Genomic DNA, 18,254 nt, shown 5'->3' on the forward strand with positions numbered 1-18,254 from the left:
GGAAAGGGAACTTTTGGAGGCAGTCAACCTCTGAATCTCAGGGCCAGGAGGCAATATCAGGGGAAGGTTGGTTCCAGAGTAACTAGTTGGCTACTGTATGAGATGGGAAACTGGAACTAGATGGACCACCAGTCTGACCCAACAGGACTTCCTTTATGCTCTTAAGTGGGGCTGACCTTAGAGAAAGAAACATGAGATTTAAATGAAAGACTAGCCAAGCGAAACGCTGAGCCCATGGGGCACTGTAGCCAAACAGCATCTCATTTAAACTGGGCTGCTATCCATGCAGAGTAGCTGTGCACAACTTAAACAACACAATGGGGGTTGCAAAGCTCCCTATAAGAGAGCTTTTGCCTTGCTGAAATCAGGCCACAAGATTGCGTTGGCAAGGGTAGAAGCTGATCCTGAAGCAAAAAAGAACCATGTACAGATGATCTCCCTGATGCACACATTTCTAAACTTAGTTTAAGACAATGCATTCCTTGCCTTCCATAAAGACAAGAAGAAACTGATTCCCAGACATTTAGTTTTAATCAAGAATAAGTTATTAGTCTCCTGGGGAAGTTGCTTGGACTGGTTTGGCTCGCAAGGCAGACTTTTGTGCCCACCTCCTGAGAAATCTCTTGGCTCCCAGCTCCACTCCTTGAGACTGAAGGCTAACTGGAAATCTCAGTTTATTAGCTTTCATTTTAAGCACTGAGCAGATTTTCAGTGTTACTGCCTAAAAGAGATTTTTTTACAGCAGTTAAGTGTTTCCAGATGTGAGTTCATGTTCAACTTTGAAGGAACATTGCAATCTTTGTTTAAGGCTAGGGGTGGGGGGAGAAAAGGAGAGGACCAAAGATGAAAGCAACCCCTTTATGAAACTGAGCACACTGAAGAACTGCTGTGTAGAAACAACAAAAGCATGTGGTTAGTCTAAAGAATCTTTTAACTCTACTTCAGCAAGTCATTTGCAATGTAGTCTAAGTTACTCCAGTCTACGCATATTGAAACCGGCATGCTTAGACTGGAGTAAATCTACATAGGATTGCACTGTATATTACTGGAGTTTTTGTAGAATAATCAGGATTGTGTACCGGTTTGGGAGGACCTTCATCTCTTGCTCCAGTACTGTGCTAAGGACTGGGATGTGTAAACACAAATCTAGAAATCCATACATTCATGTAATCAATGGGCTACTGGTCCATATATTGTATGGTTAGGTCCCAAAACATGTGTTCTATAGACATGCCTACAGACTCCTGGTTAGTAACGAGTCCCCTCCCCCTCCAAGAGCCACTCTGAATGAATTCAGGGGTGAAGGCCATGAGGGCCTATTGATGAACAGTCATCATTATCATCTCTCAGTGCCTCACTCATGACATCACCTTGTCTAGCTCAGTTTGTAGGTCACAAATTTTAGCAGGCCTTTTACATTGGGTTTTTTTTTTAATTCTTTAGAACAGGCATTTTTGAAGTCAGTCTTCAGAGTTGCTGAGGAGATAGAAAATAGCTATTTTGTTCCCCATCCCTTAATCAGAGATCACAAGCGTGAAGAGACTAACTCAGAAAATTCTGCCCATCTCCCAAAAAAACTAGGACAAACTGAAATTTGGTAACTTGATTATTTTTGTTTCTTGGACTTCCTAGTCCAGGGATGATTTTTAAGTTTATGTAAAGTGGACTGCATTTATTTTCCATTGTTTTCTATTTTGGAAAGACTAATTTAAATTCAATTACTGCCATTTGGGTATTATCCATATGCAAGTGTGCCCTTAGTTAATGCAAACAAGAATAATGTTAAGGGTGGGGGGGAAGAAAAATGTAGACCTTTCCCCAAGAATATACAGACTTGGTTACTACAATGGGGTCATCCTGCTCAGCAGGAATGGAGGTAGGTACCAGGGAAACTATGTTCATTGAGTTCATGAAAAGAGGTCCTTTGAGTGGCCAGACTACAAAAGGAGAAATCTGACTCTCCTATGGCCAAGTGTTAAAATGTATTTCTTTTGAGGGTGATAGTTATAGAGAGGAAAGATGTAGAGAGGAAAGGAGAAAGCCTAATAGCAATTGGGTAAATTCGCCAACCCCCAAGGCATGATGAGACCCAGATCTGTTTAGCTGTAATCATCCATGTTTTAGAGCTTTAGGAAATACATACTTTAGATTTCGGTTTTTAATTGCCTAAATTGAGGCCATGTCTGCACTAAAAGTCAGTTTCTTTTCCTCCTCTCCCCCCCCCCCACTAATTGTTAGATCATATTACCAAGATACAGAGTTGGATCAGGTAGTTTGCCTTGAAACTGTCTACCCATGATTGTTCCCCACAACCCAAACCACTTTAAGCTGTAAGTGAAGACCAGAAATGGAAAAAGCTTATTATACCAAAATGGTATACAGTATATTATTCTGGAAAAGATTTTAAGTCAACCCCTCACAATTGCTCTCAGATTACTATCTACTCTGACCTTCAGTTTAGTACATTAAAAACATTCATTTCTGAAATATGGTAAGGAGCCAAGAAAATATCAGGGTAAAAGCTGAGAGAATGTGACTGGCTGAACGTTATCTAACAAAGTTCATGGTTGAGTGAGGATTTAAATTGAACTCTTCTCAGTCTTAGATGAATACACTAACCATGATATAGCCAGTGGTGCCTATACTAAAGATGGAAACCCCAGACTGCATAGGGCCTTGAAGATCAATACCAGAACCTTGAACCCAATTCGAAACTCCACCATATGTAGTTGCTGGAGGGCAAGTCAAATGTGAGCCCTCCATGTGGTCCTTGTGAGGTCCCATTCAGCTGTGTTCTGCACCAGCCATAATTTCTGAGTCAATGGTAGTTCTGTATAGAGTGAGTTACAAAAATACAGTCTGGAGGTGACCATTGCATGGATTGTTATGGCTCTTGGAGCCAAGTAGGGTGCTAGTAGCTTCACTTGGCTCAGATGGTGAAATGTCTTGCGGGCTATATTTGTGACCTGCACCTCCATTAACAGGGGAAAATCACCCCCCCTCCCCAGGCTCTTGGCAGTAAAAAAAGCTGTTAATTGCACTCCATCAAGACAGGAGAGGCAAACCTCCTTTTCTGGTCCCTTTCCCCCCATCCACAGGACCCCTGTGTTTGAACAGCTCAGTCTCAATAACTCTGCCAGAGCCACCTGGTCACAGCCTCCAGGCATCTGGCCAATGGATCTGGGGGTGTATCTAGTTGGCCATCCATCAACAGTTAGAGATGAGTATAAGAGAATCCCTTACTCTGAAATATTATGCCCATATACAATGGGGGAGAGAGAATCCACCCACAGCCTGTATAGGACAGGGAGTGGTATACAGAGCCAGGGCTTCAGGGCAAAGTGATCTAACCTTGGCACTCTATTTATAGCCAGTAGATCAACATCCTTCCCCACACCAAAGTCCAGGGTGTTTCATACTTGGTAGGTGGAACCAATAACAAACTGTGAGAATACTAGTGCTGTCACAGAAGACACTAGGTCTGCACTCTGACTGGTGGCAGACTCATCCATTTGGACTCATCCATGTAGGAAAAAGACTCCCAGATCTTTTTCATTTATTACAAAAGAGGCTTTAATGTATACTTATATGAGCCTATAAAGTTTTCATTCTAAGACTGCCAAGGCATCACAACATAACTTACTCTACATAATCTTGGTTGACAGGAGGGATTGGGTACATGCCCTTCAGGAATTTTACTTTTATAGTTGGAAACATTATCTTCCTTGTCCACAAATGTATAATAAATGACAGCCTTTCACAAGAACTGTCATATTTTCAACATCCCTAAGCAAGCTGAAGAGAGCCTCTTGTGGCGCAGAGTGGTAAAGCAGCAGACATGCAGTCTGAAGCTCTGCCCATGAGGCTGGGAGTTCAGTCCCAGCAGTCGGCTCAAGGTTGACTCAGCCTTCCATCCTTCCAAGGATATACAGCTTGTTTCCATACCTTAATATTACTGTTGCGAGAACTTAAAAAACTGATCCTACAACATGAAGGCAATATACGGAGGAAAATCCTTCTATTAGATTGCTACAGAAATGAATTTATCTAAGTGGATCTTAACATTCATGGCTCAACATCTGCAGCAAGAAGCAACCTATGCACATGTCTCAAAATGAATATAGATTGAGACAGGTCAAAGTTGCCTCAAATTTGTTTTAAATATATAATTTGTATAGTAAAATTGTCGATTTATTTTGTGGCGTCTCCAAATTCATCTTAGACAGGTCACAGTGCTTCCTACATACAGAGAACTAGTTAGAAAAATAACCTCCTGGCCAAAGTTTGAGAAGAATTTAGCTAATTTTGAACTTTCCCAAAATGAAATGCAGACAAAATACAACAGCAAAAATTCTAGTAAGATAATAGTAATGCCAGCTTGCAACCTTGGTGAGCAAGGTGAGGTGTGTTTTGCTTCAGAACAGCAAAGAGAACCAAAAGCATATTCAAAGAATATTTCTATATAGCAAATCAAAATTTATTTCAAATTGCTTGCCCGTAAATAGTTTATTTTTCATTTTTGGAGAGTTCTCTACACATTGCAGCAACCAAGGTCTTATAAAATTTGCAACAGAGTGCCATTGTACGGACACCATTTGATGACACTGACTGGTTCAAAATAGAGAAAGGAGCGTGCTAAGTTTGTATTCGTTCCCCCTTCCTGTTTAACTTGTATGCTGAGATCATTATGAGGGAGATAGAACTCAAAGAATCAAACGCTGGAGGAAGGAATATAAATAATCTTTGGTATACTGATGACACTGCCCTCCTGTCAGAAACTAAGGAAGGTCTAAAACAACTACAAAGGTCAATGAAGAAAGTAAGAAATTTGGCCTTTTCTTAAACGCTAAAAATAATGACAATTGCAAAAAACCAGATATGACACAATAACAATTGTTGGTGAAGAGATTGAATGCGTTCAAGAATTCATTTTTCTTTGATCACAAATTGATTGGAGTGGTGATTGCAGTATGGAAATAAAATGTATGGAGTTGCTCTGGGTTACTCAGCAATGATGAGCTTGAACAGAATATGGAAAAGCAAGGACATAAGCCTGACTACCAAATGTAGATCACTTATATCTATCATATTTCCAGTAGCCACTTATGGATGTGAAAGTTGGATGATGGAAGAATCAGACAAGAGAAATATCAATTCATTTGAACTCTGGTGTGAGAGAAGGCTTCTGCGGGTTCTGTGGATGGCAAATGTCACAAACAAGAAAATACTACAGCGCATATAGTCTGATATATCACCAGTAGGCAAAATCATGAAATTCCGGCTAACTTACTTTGGCCATATCATGCAATCCAACTCAATAGAGAAAGAAGTTATGCTAGGATTTATCAGTGGAAAAAGGAAACCAGGCTGGCAAAGAACATGGTGGTTTGTTATTGTTGTTGTTATGTGCGAAGTCGTGTCCGACCCATCGCGACCCCATGGACAATGATCCTCCAGGCCTTCCTGTCCTCTACCATTCCCCGGAGTCCATTTAAGTTTGCACATGGTGCAAACATGGTGGTTAGACATGATAAAAATGGACACTGGCCAGAACATTGCACCACTGAGGGAGGTGGTGCAGGTTGGGAGATTGTGGCAACAGCTGTGCCATGGGATCGCCAAGAGTTGGACATGACTAAATGGCTGAGAACAACAACAAATCAGAAAGATTTCTCCATCTGTATTCAGTACAGTTATGGCTAAGCCAGTCTGAGTTCAGGTCCCCTTCTTAAAAGCTAACTTCTGAGATCCCCTCCCCCCAAACCATCAGCAATCTGTCACGTTCTGTAGCAATTCTCCCAGCAAAGCAAACTCAGAGCCCTGGTTGGAAACTCATTCCATGATGCTTTGTTGCTAAAGACTTACAAAAGTTCCAAACAGATATAGAGCCAGGGGCCCACCCCTGCACCATTTGCTCCCACAGCCTGTGATTGTACAGGATGCACCCTCTTATAATCAAAGGTATGTATGATTTACAGCTTGAAACCTAGAGGCAGGAAAGGGCAGCCATAACATTTGCGGCATGATAGAGGAGTCGAGAAACAGTGATGGATGACTGGAAAGAGGAAGTCTTCTGGATGCCCCAGAGGATCCTGGAACACTGGTTAAGCAGACAAGGACATTCAGCCACCCTAAGCTTGATTACACAAACATACATGGTCTGGGCAGAATGGGACCTGATTTATCCAGATATGTGATATGGAATTTCCATACACGATCAAGAGTTCAAATCCCAATAGTCAATCCACTTGTTTTCTGAAGGCGATAGGTTCCTCCAAGACACTACAGTAAATGACCCTGGTAGTGCCAAGAGTCCAATAACGTAGACCAGGGGTAGTCAAACTGTGGCCCTCCAGATGTCCATGGACTACAATTCCCATGAGCCCCTGCCAGCATTCGCTGGTGGGGGCTCATGGGAATTGTAGTCCATGGACATCTGGAGGGCCACAGTTTGACTACCCCTGATGTAGACAGTTAAAAATGCACATCCTCATTCACCATAATAGACACTAGCTTATCAATGGTGGGATGCCACATCAGGAGGAGCACATTTCAGAAAGCTACATTGAAAGAGAATGAGCCTCTTGTGGCACAGAGTGGTAAGGCTGCAGAAATGCTGTCTGAAGCTTTGCCCATGAGGCTGGGAGTTCAATCCCAGCAGCCGGCTCAAGGTTGACTCAGCCTTCCATCCTTCAGAGGTCGCTAAAGTGAGTACCCAGCTTGCTGGGGGATAAATGGTAATGACTGGGGAAGGCACTGGCAAACCACCCCATATTGAATCTGCCATGAAAACACTAGAGGGCGTCACCCCAAGGGTCAGACATGACCTGGTGCTTGCACAGGGGATACATTTTACAATGAAAGAGAGGATGAATTTTCCTATGCATGTGGGGCAACTCAGCCCAGGCAGCCATCATATTTATGATTTCTACCACCTTAAATGGTCCCAAATTCGTGTAACCCAATGTTTTGTTCAGCTGCCTAATTTTGAGGTGCTTAGTGAAAATATACACCATGGTGTAAACTGCACAGAGCTTTTAATCCAACCCCAGATCGATTCAGTCCCTCCCCTCTACACAGAATGCGATTTCCGTTTGGATTTTGGGCGATTTAAATTTTCCTTCTGCAGCAAGAAGGATTGATTCGGAGTGACCCTACGTTTATTGTGCCATATCTCAGAGTGCTGAAAATCCATTTGGGAAAGAAAGCTCCGTGGTAGAGAACCTCTGATAGGCTACACCTGGTCATGTGACACGCTTGCCTTAAAGGAGAAGCTCCTAATTTCTCTCAACTTCTGTTGGTCCTGGATTTTTCCTCCCTCCTCTGCCTTTTTCGATCCTCTCCCCCTCCCCTCCAAGAAAAGAAAGAGGCTCCCTGCTTGGCTTCTCCCCCACCCCTTCAAGAAAAGAAAAAGGCTTGCCTCCCCCCCCCTTCTGAGCCTCCCTAACCACGTGCAAAAGACTTTCCTGTTTCAACAGGGGGGGGGGAGAAGAAGACCCAAGTTCAAAGTGATCTGAATTCAACAGGATAGACAATGGAATAAAGAAAGTAAGTGCAGACTCTGCCCTGGTCTCCTGGACCAACTACAAGTAAGAATAGTTAGGTGGATAGGGAATTGGTTAGAGAACCGCACTCAAAGAGTTGTTGTCAATGGTGTTTCATCGGACTGGAGGGAGGTGAGTAGCGGGGTACCTCAGGGGTCGGTCCGGTACTTTTTAACATATTTATTAATGATCTAGATGAGGGGGTGGAGGGGGTGGTGTCATCTGCAAACTCATTAAGTTTGCAGATTACACCAAATTGAGAGGACTGGCAAACAGTCCAGAAGATAGAGACAGAGTTCAACGAGATCTGAACACAATGGAAAAATGGGCAAATGAGAACAAGATGCAATTTAATAAAGATAAGTGTAAAGTTCTGCATCTGGGTCAGAAAAATGAAAAGCATGCCTACTGGATGGGGGATACGCTTCTAGGTAACACCGTGTGTGAACAAGACCTTGGGGTACTTGTGGATTGTAAACTGAACATGAGCAGGCAGTGTGATGCAGCGGTAAAAAAGGCAAATGCCATTTTGGGCTGTATCAACAGGGGCATCACATCAAAATCACAAGATGTCATAGTCCTATTGTATACGGCACTGGTCAGACCACACTTGGAGTACTGTGTGCAGTTCTGGAGGCCTCACTTCAAGAAGGACGTCGATAAAATTGAAAGGGTACAGAGGAGAGCGACGAGGATGATCTGGGGCCAAGGGACCAAGCCCTATGAAGATAGGTTGAGGGACTTGGGAATGTTCAGCCTGGAGAAAAGGAGGTTGAGAGGGGACATGATAGCCCTCTTTAAGTATTTGAAAGGTTGTCACTTGAAGGAGGGCAGGATGCTGTTTCCATTGGCTGCAGAGGAAAGGACGCACAGTAACAGATTTAAACTACAAGTACAACAATATAGGCTAGATATCAGGGGGGGAAATTTCCCAGTCAGAGTAGTTCAGCAGTGGAATAGGCTGCCTAAGGAGGTGGTGAGCTCCCCCTCACTGGCAGTCTTCAAACAAAGGTTGGATACATACTTTTCTTGGATGCTTTAGGATGCTTAGGGCTGATCCTGCGTTGAGCAGGGGGTTGGACTAGATGGCCTGTATGATTCTATGATTCTAAGCCTGTGATCAGCCCAGTTGTGCATTTCCTTCATCTTCTATAAGATTAAAACAATGTCCTCCCAGGAGTTCCTGATGCAATCAGCCCACTCCCAGAGAGATCTACCACCTCCCACCCAGAGGTTCCAGCACCAGGAGTTTATTAGGAGGATGCCTGTGGACCACCTCAAAAGGAGACATGCCCATGCAAGTACTGTTTGAGAATCTGATTAATTTGCTCCATCTGGCCATTGCTCTCAGGATGATAGCTACAGCTTCTTCCATCTTTAAAAATTCTTTTCAAAATTTAGCTACAGACTGGGGGATGCTGTCACAAATTACCTGTTTGGAAAGGAGTGGGGGTAGAACACACGCTGGATGAAGAGTTCCACCAACTTTGGGGCATGAATTGTGCATGTTTTGAAGAAAGGTCCAGCACAGCCCAGATCAGAGTCTTTCCCCGGCTAGGGGCATAAATCCATGATGATAACCATCAAGATTACTGACCAGGGTCACCTGGTTGTTTCCAGTGACTGTAGGTGACCCTGTGACTTGCCCATATCCCTCTTGGTCATGATACAAATAGCTCTATACATGCTTTCCCACATCCTTATGCATGTAGCTCGGCTGCTGTTCTTCCATCTGCATCAAGCTAAGCTAACCTTGCTGTCATGACGTATCTCAAAAATCCATTTACAGGCCTCCTCAGGAATGTACAGCTGCCCACCTGACAGAACTCACCATTGCACTCGGTCAACTGGGTTAGGGTATTCATCACTGCTCCTCTTTTGCTACCGCGTTGCAGGAGGCGGCACAAGGCATCTGCTAGGAAATTGGACTTGGGGAAGCATGTGACTGAAATGTGAGAAAATTTCAGCCCAGATCTATTTGGTGTTGTTTCCACGGCTTCCTCAGGACATTTCAAATGTTATGATCTGTCTATACTAGGAAAGGGACCCCACATTGAGTCAATGTCTCTAATCAGACAAAGCAGGTAGACCCAGGGATGTAGTTTCCTATCCCCTCGCAAGAGAACATCCCCCCTCCTCCGTGATATCACTAGCATCTACTTGGACAATAAACTTTGGGGGAGGGGGGTCACAATGAGTCAGGAGGGTCAAAAACCGCTAACTCCTCAGAAGTTTCCTGGCTCTCAGTAGACCACTGCAGTTTGCTCCCTGGCTGCTTTGCATCCATCCACCTCCCCTTAGTCTTTCGGAAATCTATGATGGGATGGGCTATATGTTCAAAATTCTGGATGAAACCTTGGTAGGGGGGGGTGTCCCATTCTAACACATCCGGGACCTTGGTTGTGTCCATTTCCAGCCTCTGTGCACATAATCCAGAGACTCTTGGTGGACAGCACACTTTGACAACTTCATGTCCAAGTGGTTATCTTGCAGGCACTTTAATACTACCTGGACCAAACAGTCATACTCTGCCAGGGTTTGAATTTAGAAGTATGTCATCAAGGAAAACCACTATCTCCGTGGTACAAAAAATCATGCAGCACTGATCAGATTCATGAAAAACCCCTTACCTAATACTCATATTGCCCATTGGGGAAAGCCATTTCTTACCCATCCTTAATTCTCACCCGGTAGTATGCCTCCCTCAAAGATCCTCCCCTTCCCCAATTGTCCCAGCAAGCTGCAGGGGGAGGGATGTGTTAGTGTAGGAATTAGCATTGATCATTCTGTAGTCGGTGAACAGTCTCAGGATGCCAATTCTTCTTCATGAAGAGGACTGGTGTGGCCATTGTAGAGAAGGCAGCCTGGATGAAACCAAAAACTTATCCAAAAACTTCTATAGCACTCCCAATTCATGTTGTTCAGCTTTGCTTTGTAATGCATCCCCTGGCTTCAATTATATGGCATAATCCATTTGCCATTGGGGAGGCAATTTGTCACAGTCTCTTTCCTTGAAAACCCCTCTCAGATCCCAATACTTCATCAGGAGGGGGCTCTCTTCCAAGGTGGCTCCCACCCACATGAGATTTCCTGGGGAAGCTGCACCACAACTGACTGCCACCAGATGGGCTCCATCCTGCTTCACCCAGTAGGGTGCACAGCTAGGGTAGAACAGTCACTGTCCACTCTTGCCAGTCAGTAACTAGGTTATGCTTCTGGAGCCAATCCATCCCCAATATCACTGGGTAGTTGGCTATGTTGATGACTGCCATTTTGATGGTTTCCCAGTGCCTCCCCCAATGCCCATAGCCAATTGTTCTGACTCTTGGGTGACTCCCCCCATCCCCAGCTGGCTTTCCATCGACCTGCTTGAAAAACAAGCTAGGTAGCTTATGGAACTCCAGCCGCAGTCCCATCACCATTGTGGGGCTGATGAAACAGTAACTACACCTCGAGTCAATGATTCGGTATAGTCACTGTGGCCCCAGTCCGCTCGTTCTCTAAGAAGACAGGAACCAGTAAAGGGGGCAGTTGGGCACTCACCCAGAGAGTCACAGTCATGCCTTTCTCAGGGGCCTGCATCTTGGCACAGTTCAACAACGGCCACTTCCGTTCTGCTATCTCTGTGTCCCCTTCTTCATGAGGTGAATCATCAGCCACCTTACATTAAAATGGCACTTTACAGTAAAGACCAGACCTCTGATTGAAAGAATTTGAGGGAATTCATACTAAGTACACATTCACAACAGTGAAAATCATGTTGATACCAACACAAACTAATGAAGTATGAGGAAATAGGGAAGGTACACTTGGGCACAATTCCATGCTGGTGACACTTTTTTTAATGTAAGCAGCTAGTTTTAGAGCAAGTTATAAACCAAAAGGTGGCATATTCAATTACACAGACCCACACACAAACCCAACATGTTATCACGTGCTTACATTTAACAGTAGTGAGAAGAACCTGTACGTTTAGAACAAAATATCAGAAATTCAACGTTAGAAAACATTTGAAAGCATATCTGATACATCAATTAATGCTGAGCTAATAATATAGATATTTGAACAGCAATGTTTCTTGCCAGCTCCTATGAATTTGAAATATTTTTTCCAGCCCTCTAGTTTTCAAAACAACCCCTCCCCCCACAACTTTTTAAAGTGCTTTCCTGGGAGTCTGCATTGACTCCTTCCATAGCTTTCCGATGCACAGCATTCTTGTGGATGTAAAGGAGAGGAATTTGAAAAATTCTGCACATTGAATCTATGTTGCATCTAAACATTAAAGAGCAACTGCTGCTGGTTATATGCATTTTTGTGATCTCTAAAACTGCATATTATATTCAAGTAAGGTATTTTGGTTTAATAATTTTATTTTAAATTATACATTTGATGCAGCAGTTCTGTCCTTCACACACTCTTTGGTAAACCTCTCCAGCGAGGGTCAGACACATAGGAGGCAACAATCCCAATCCAATGTGAAGCAGAAGAGCAAAAAAACTGGCCCCTCTCCTTCTCATATATACATAAGGCAAGGCAGCAAAACATGAGTCTCCCAGTTTAAATGGTCTGATAAACAACATATTTCCTTCTTTCCTCTCTTCCTTGAGAGAAAATGGTGAGAATATATACAAATGCATCCAGGCCAGATGGCAGCACGCCTGCCTCACATCAAATCGTATGCATCTGGAGGAGGACAAATGGTTGCTCTTCTAACTCAGCAAGATTATTGCTCTTCAGTGAGTGTCTGAACCAGAACTCACATTTAGGTGCATTTCAGACATTAGAAATTAAACTAGTATCTGAATGGACAATAACTTTCATTTTACTCTTACATTATCATAAACAGCAACATCAAATGCAAATGGGTCATAATAAAATATAAACCCAGTTTAGTGATCTATTATAAAAGTTGGTTGAAGTTATTTTTTAAGTTAATTAAAAAAAAAAAACCTTTATTCTCATTTTTCTATCACTGACCTTTGGTTGATTTAATGCACTTTCACAACAAACTTACTAGTGCAAAAAATTTTTGTTGTTGCTCAAGATGTAATGTACATGCAATTCCCTTTGTCACTGGCATATAGAGCAACAGCCAGCTCATTTTATATAGGATAACCATCTGACCTTCGGATAGTTTCAAACATGACAAATTTGTGTTAAAACTTTTCAACATCATAAAATAAATTGTGCATTTTTATAAACAAAAGAAATTAAAATAAAGATGCACCTTTTCAAAAGTATTGAACACACAACTGATTTAGCTGAATATGTCTTGACAGTTTTTAGAACTACATAAATTGTAAATCTAGATATTTTATCAGAAACAAGTTATACGGATAAGAAGATAAGAATCACACACAGGTCCTGTCTACTGTGTACACAAAATTATACATGGTTTTCCATGCCATTTCTGAAATAGAAATAATTTCCATTTGTGAAACTTGTCATGGCTGAAGTGGCCATTAATTAAGCAAGTACAATAAACAGAGTATACCATTATTTGCTTCTGTTCAGCTGCCGACATTCCATGGTTTTGCAATGTTACGGAGGGCTACTTCAGGAATTACATTTTTGGTGCACATGTAACACATTGTACATCTAAAGATGCCATATGTTCAATTGTGACAGAAAGCATCCCTCACAGGTATATCTGCCAGAGGGTAGACTCTAGCTCTGTTGAATGTACATCCTATGACAAAATTGAGTTTGCATGAAATGGCCCTGACAGCTTAGAAATGTCTATATTTGGGGTTCTGAAAAGCTGCATTTGTACTAAGATTTTGTGACATGATAGGCAATTACTCAATTGCCTACACTAAATGAAAGATAAAAGCTTAACTGATACAAGTTATAGAAAAGAGCAAATATACAAATATAACACTGAAAATTTTGTACTTTATTAGCACAAAAAAAAGCTGTAACAAGGCACAGCAAGCAGAAATGGGGGAGATACGCACATTGATAAACTGGTTAGTGTGGGCATACAAGTCAAACTTCTCATATATGTAGCTGCAGAGATTCCCTACCTCACAGTCACTGCCATGAAGACATCAGAACATACTGTAGCAAACTAACTAGGGAGCCCTACTCATTGATACAAGATACATAAGCAAGAACAAGGGACTCCATATTCCAATGTGTTTTAGTGCAAACACAGCTAAGGACAAAACAGGTTGTGTTATGTCCGAGAGCAAAAAAAAAAAAAAAGGGGAAAAAGAAAAAGAAAGAAAGAAGCAAAACAGAGCAAATCTCAAAGCATTTTGCTCAAAGAGCACACAACTTACATATTACAAAGAAAGTGCTACATAGTTTACAAACACAACAGCACCTATGAAGCATGATGCACTGAAGAAGGGGAAGGAGGGGGAAGAAGAGAAGTAGGACAGAATTTTAACTGTCTAACTGCTTAAAGCCATAAAGGAGCTGGCCAAGACAGGTGACGGTTATAGTCTTTAGTAGACAATTAAAATTCTGTTTAAACCATTCAAAATTAGCTAATATAAAGTTCCAATCTAGTCACCTTAAGCAAGATTCAGTTTAACACCTATATTCAACAACAGAACTAAATTTGCTAAAAATGTTATTTAAACCCAGGGATGCATTGTTCCGGCAATTACCTGGCTAAATTAACTGATTAAAATGGTCTTGACAGACTAATAAGATGGCCATGATTAATTAAGCAGATTTTTAGGAAGTTATTTTTAGTGCAAATACATATATAAATTGCAGGAATTACACTATTTTAGCAGAGCCATTCCCTCTATTCCATCTCAAGCTCTTCAAAAGTGCTTTTACTTTTAGAACCATTTTATTCATAGGCAAGATTTTTGCATATTTCATTGAATAAATTATTGCACTTTGTGCCATTGAGTGATTAATAAATATTATTCTGGTGATAGCAAAACTTTGGTTTCATCCAATCTCCAAGTGCTTGTTAGTGAGCAATATATATATATATATATATATATATATATATATATATATATATATATATATATATATATATATATTCCATTTAAATGCAAGATAGAAGGCAAAGTTTGCTTTGCTGCTCTTGTTTTTTTCCATCTTAAGACTGCTTTTATCTAGAAACTGGCATCGCAGAAAGAACTGACTTCTGAAAGGTAATTTCTGCAGAAAACGTAGCAAGACTGGAACACGTCTGCTGGTATACTAGTGCTCCAACAGTCTTCTGCGTCCTGAAATTGAACGGAACATGTCAAGGCCCAATAGCTGCTTCACTTAATAACTGCAGGGTCCGTGTTTAAAAGAATATATCTAGAAACTGGACAAATCATAATCGAAAAATCTTACCATAAAGAAGAAGAAGAGTTGGTTCTTATATGCCGCTTTTCTCTACCCGAAGGAGGCTCAAAGCGGCTTACAGTCACCTTCCCATTCCTCTTCCCACAACAGACACCCTGTGGGTGGGTGAGGCTGTGAGAGCGCTGATATCACTGCTCAGTCAGAACAGCTTTATCAGTGCCGTGGCATGCCAAGGTCACCCAGCTGGTTGCATGTGGGGCAGTGCAGAATCAAACCTGGCATTCCAGATTAGAAGTCCACACTCCTAACCCCTACACCAAACTGGCTCTCACCTATAAAAACATACTATTTTGTGTTCTGCATACTGTTTCAAGAGGTATTCACAACTAGGCTTGATTAATAAACAGGCAGCATCTGACAGTTTAAAATAATCTATGCTTAAAGTACAACATTGCCCCCCACAAGCACTAAACACTGATGTGCTTCCTGCAGTTATACTGTAATGCACCCCCCATTCAAAAATGAAGCAAAAAAAAAATGCTGAGATTCTAGTGAGCTTACAAGGGACTCTGAAGTCCATTCATTTCGTCTTAATTGGTTCCCGCTCCAACCATCGGACCCGAACTTTTTGCTTATAGTGATATTCCTTTAGGAAGTCCTGTAACATTGCTGGCAAAGGGAGACAATCAATCCCGTCATATGTAGTGTATCTGCAGATCACTGCCCGGCAGATATACTGCAAACTAAAAGGGAAAGTCCTGTTTAGAGATACCGTTAGCAAGGGTTCAAAAAACATGCAAGAGCTGGGATCTTTATAGTGTTCTAGGAGTCCAGTCACAGTGGAGGAGTGAAACACACAAGGGTCATGAGCATCAAAACTGAAGTTGTGGTTCCACTGTTCGATGCGTGCATGTAGAGACCGGTTGTAGCGGCGGAAGCTCACCGAGAAGAGGTAGTCTTCTTGAGCAGAGTCCCTGAGCAAAAAAGTGCCTTCGGGTTTTCCTTCCAGAAGTGCTTCAGCTTCATAGCGGTCCATTACGCCCCAGTAACATGGATTGCCAGTAATTTGCAATAAGTCTGGCACCAGGCAGTGTATGTAATCAATCTGAGTATGGACTTTCCAAGCTCCTTGTCTGCTGATGTGGCTATGGCTGTCTCCAGACATCTGCCGTTGCTTTTGTCTCCGTGGCTGCAAGCAGAGGGTTGTGGTGTCTTCCTCTAGGTCGCAACTCCCCTGTGATGCTGAAGTACAGTCTCCAGTTACCTCAGACATGCCAGGGGCCAGCTTTGGCCCCAATTTATATAAAGGGTTGACTTGTGCTGTAGCTTCAAAAGTATGGATCTGAGCATTAGGAGGAGGATCAACTCCTTCCTCAATACTGAGCCTTCGTCTTTCTCGAAGCCTGTCTTCTTCATCCTCTGTAGAAGCCACAGAAGGATCAAATGCATCAAAAAGAGCTGAATGTGGGCTCACTGGGGCTGTGTGCTGCTTAATTAGATGCCATTTTTGAGCTAGATCTGACCCAGCAGGGAAAGGGCATTTTTCTAGCATTAGTTCAGACAGATGGATCTTTCTTTTATTAGAAAAGAGAGGCTTGGATTGTTTGCTGTAAGTTCTAACGGGGAAACATAAGCCAACAGTATCCTGCAGTCTCTGGCGTAAGGAACGGCTCCCTATGGTCCTGCTTGAGACACTGTCTGTATCGTGAACCGAGCTCACACCATATCTCCTCTCCCTCCTTTGCAAGCGTGAGCGGCCAAACCTTTTATCATTCTCCAAAGAGCTCTGTGTTTTTGTAGAGCAGGAATGCTTCTTTTTCCCACCCCATGGTGCATGCCGTGAATAAGAATCCCTCCGTGCAAGTCTAGTGCCGGTGGCAACACCCAAATCATTTTCTTTCTCAAGGCTTATTTCTACAATCTGTGGGATTTCAGCGGCACAGTTTTGATTTTTTCTTGAAGGATTTAGATTCAGTTGTAAGGAGACATCTCTTAAAGGGTTGCTAGGTTGCTGCTCAGTAGCATCAGGTACAAACACACTTTTATCTTTAACTGATGTACTGGAGTCCACGTCAACATTTTCGTGTCGGTTTCCATTTTCAGGATTAAAGAGATTCTGGCATCTATATTTGAAGCTGTTCCACATCTTCCTCACTTTCCCCATAGATTAGACTTCCTACATTTCAAAGACAGGAAGAAGAAGAAATTTTAAGACTGGTAACTAGGAAAATGCAATCATATCGTATTTTGAGCCTGGAAAAACTATGCATAGGTGAATAATCATGCATATCACTGTTATCTCTATCAGAACCATTATACATAGCTAAGATCAACTATCAATACGGTAATAAAAAATATTAACATTTCAAAAAATGGAAAGTGAGCATGCACACATATAGAAATCAGGTTGTCCTTTGGGGATACCCTCCAGACAAATCAAGCTTTAAAAGATTCCAATGGATGTATTTTGATTTTTGCAATGCTTTCTGCAAGAAAGCAGACACGGTGGCTTCCAAGTACAAGTTCAGCAGAGATTTAATGGACTTTGGAAATATGTAGGAGTAAAAGTTTTAGTGACAATTAATGTTTTATTTTCTACTGGAATATTTGTGAGATATAGAGATATAGAGCAGCAACTGATGCTCACAGTGATTTTCAAGTTAACTTCAGGTCTCCGGGAAGGAGACAATAAAAACAAAAATCCTTTTCATAGCTTTAGGCAAGAAGATTTCTTACCCATGTACACCTTATTATCAAATTTCCAAAAAACTGGGATTCCGCACCCCCCCCCTTTTTCTGTTGTTGAAAACAGAACAATGATGACTCACAAAACAGTTGGAGATCTGAGGAGCTGGCTGATCATTTGAACTAGCTGCCTGTCCCCCCCCCCCAACCGCTTAGCAAACAACTGCTAAATATACACCTGTTTTTTAATATTAGTTTCCCAGGTAAGGAATATATGGAATTGTCATGAAAATTATATAACATTTATTTATTTATTTTATTTCTTGATTATTTCCCGCCACTCCTGACATGTGGCTTGTGGTGGGTTACAGAAAGTAATCCCTAATTACAATAAAAAATCCCCCAATAAAATCCCATTAAAACATAGTGATCAAAAAGATTTTGTTCTTTATCCCTACATCAGGTAGGAGTAGTTTCACAATGGAATTACTGCCATCATAGTCAGAGTAGTTCAGCAGTGGAATCAGCTGCCTAAGGAGGTGGTGAGCTCCCCTTCACTGGCAGTCTTCAAGCAGTGACTGGACAGATACTTATCCCGGATGCTTAAGGCTGATCCTGCACTGAGCAGGGGGTTGGACTACATGTCCTGTATGGCCCCTTCCAATGAGGCAGGGCATGATGACTCAGCAGTTTTCTCTCCCACCATGCTATGCTTCTTGTCATTTCTTCTTGACATCAGAGAGTTTATTCGGTGGCTAT

General features: G+C 42.0%; 1 protein-coding gene across 5 annotated transcripts in view; it reads right to left on the reverse strand.

Moving 5' to 3' along the window:
* Positions 1–18,254, reverse strand: part of SOCS5 (suppressor of cytokine signaling 5) — a 79,148-nt gene that overhangs the window by 40,871 nt on the left and 20,023 nt on the right. For 3 of the 5 annotated variants that reach the window (XM_077337050.1, XM_077337028.1, XM_077337036.1), the window contains one exon: positions 11,359–16,986. In XM_077337050.1, coding sequence (XP_077193165.1) covers positions 15,391–16,974 — 1,584 coding nt within the window. In that variant the 5' untranslated portion in view covers positions 16,975–16,986 and the 3' untranslated portion in view covers positions 11,359–15,390. Of the gene's footprint in view, positions 1–11,358; positions 16,987–18,254 lie in introns of those variants that run through there. The other 2 variants (XR_013230961.1, XR_013230962.1) reach the window with 1 other exon arrangement.

The sequence above is a fragment of the Paroedura picta genome, chromosome 1, assembly GCF_049243985.1.
Source record: "Paroedura picta isolate Pp20150507F chromosome 1, Ppicta_v3.0, whole genome shotgun sequence".
NCBI lineage: Eukaryota > Metazoa > Chordata > Lepidosauria > Squamata > Gekkonidae > Paroedura > Paroedura picta.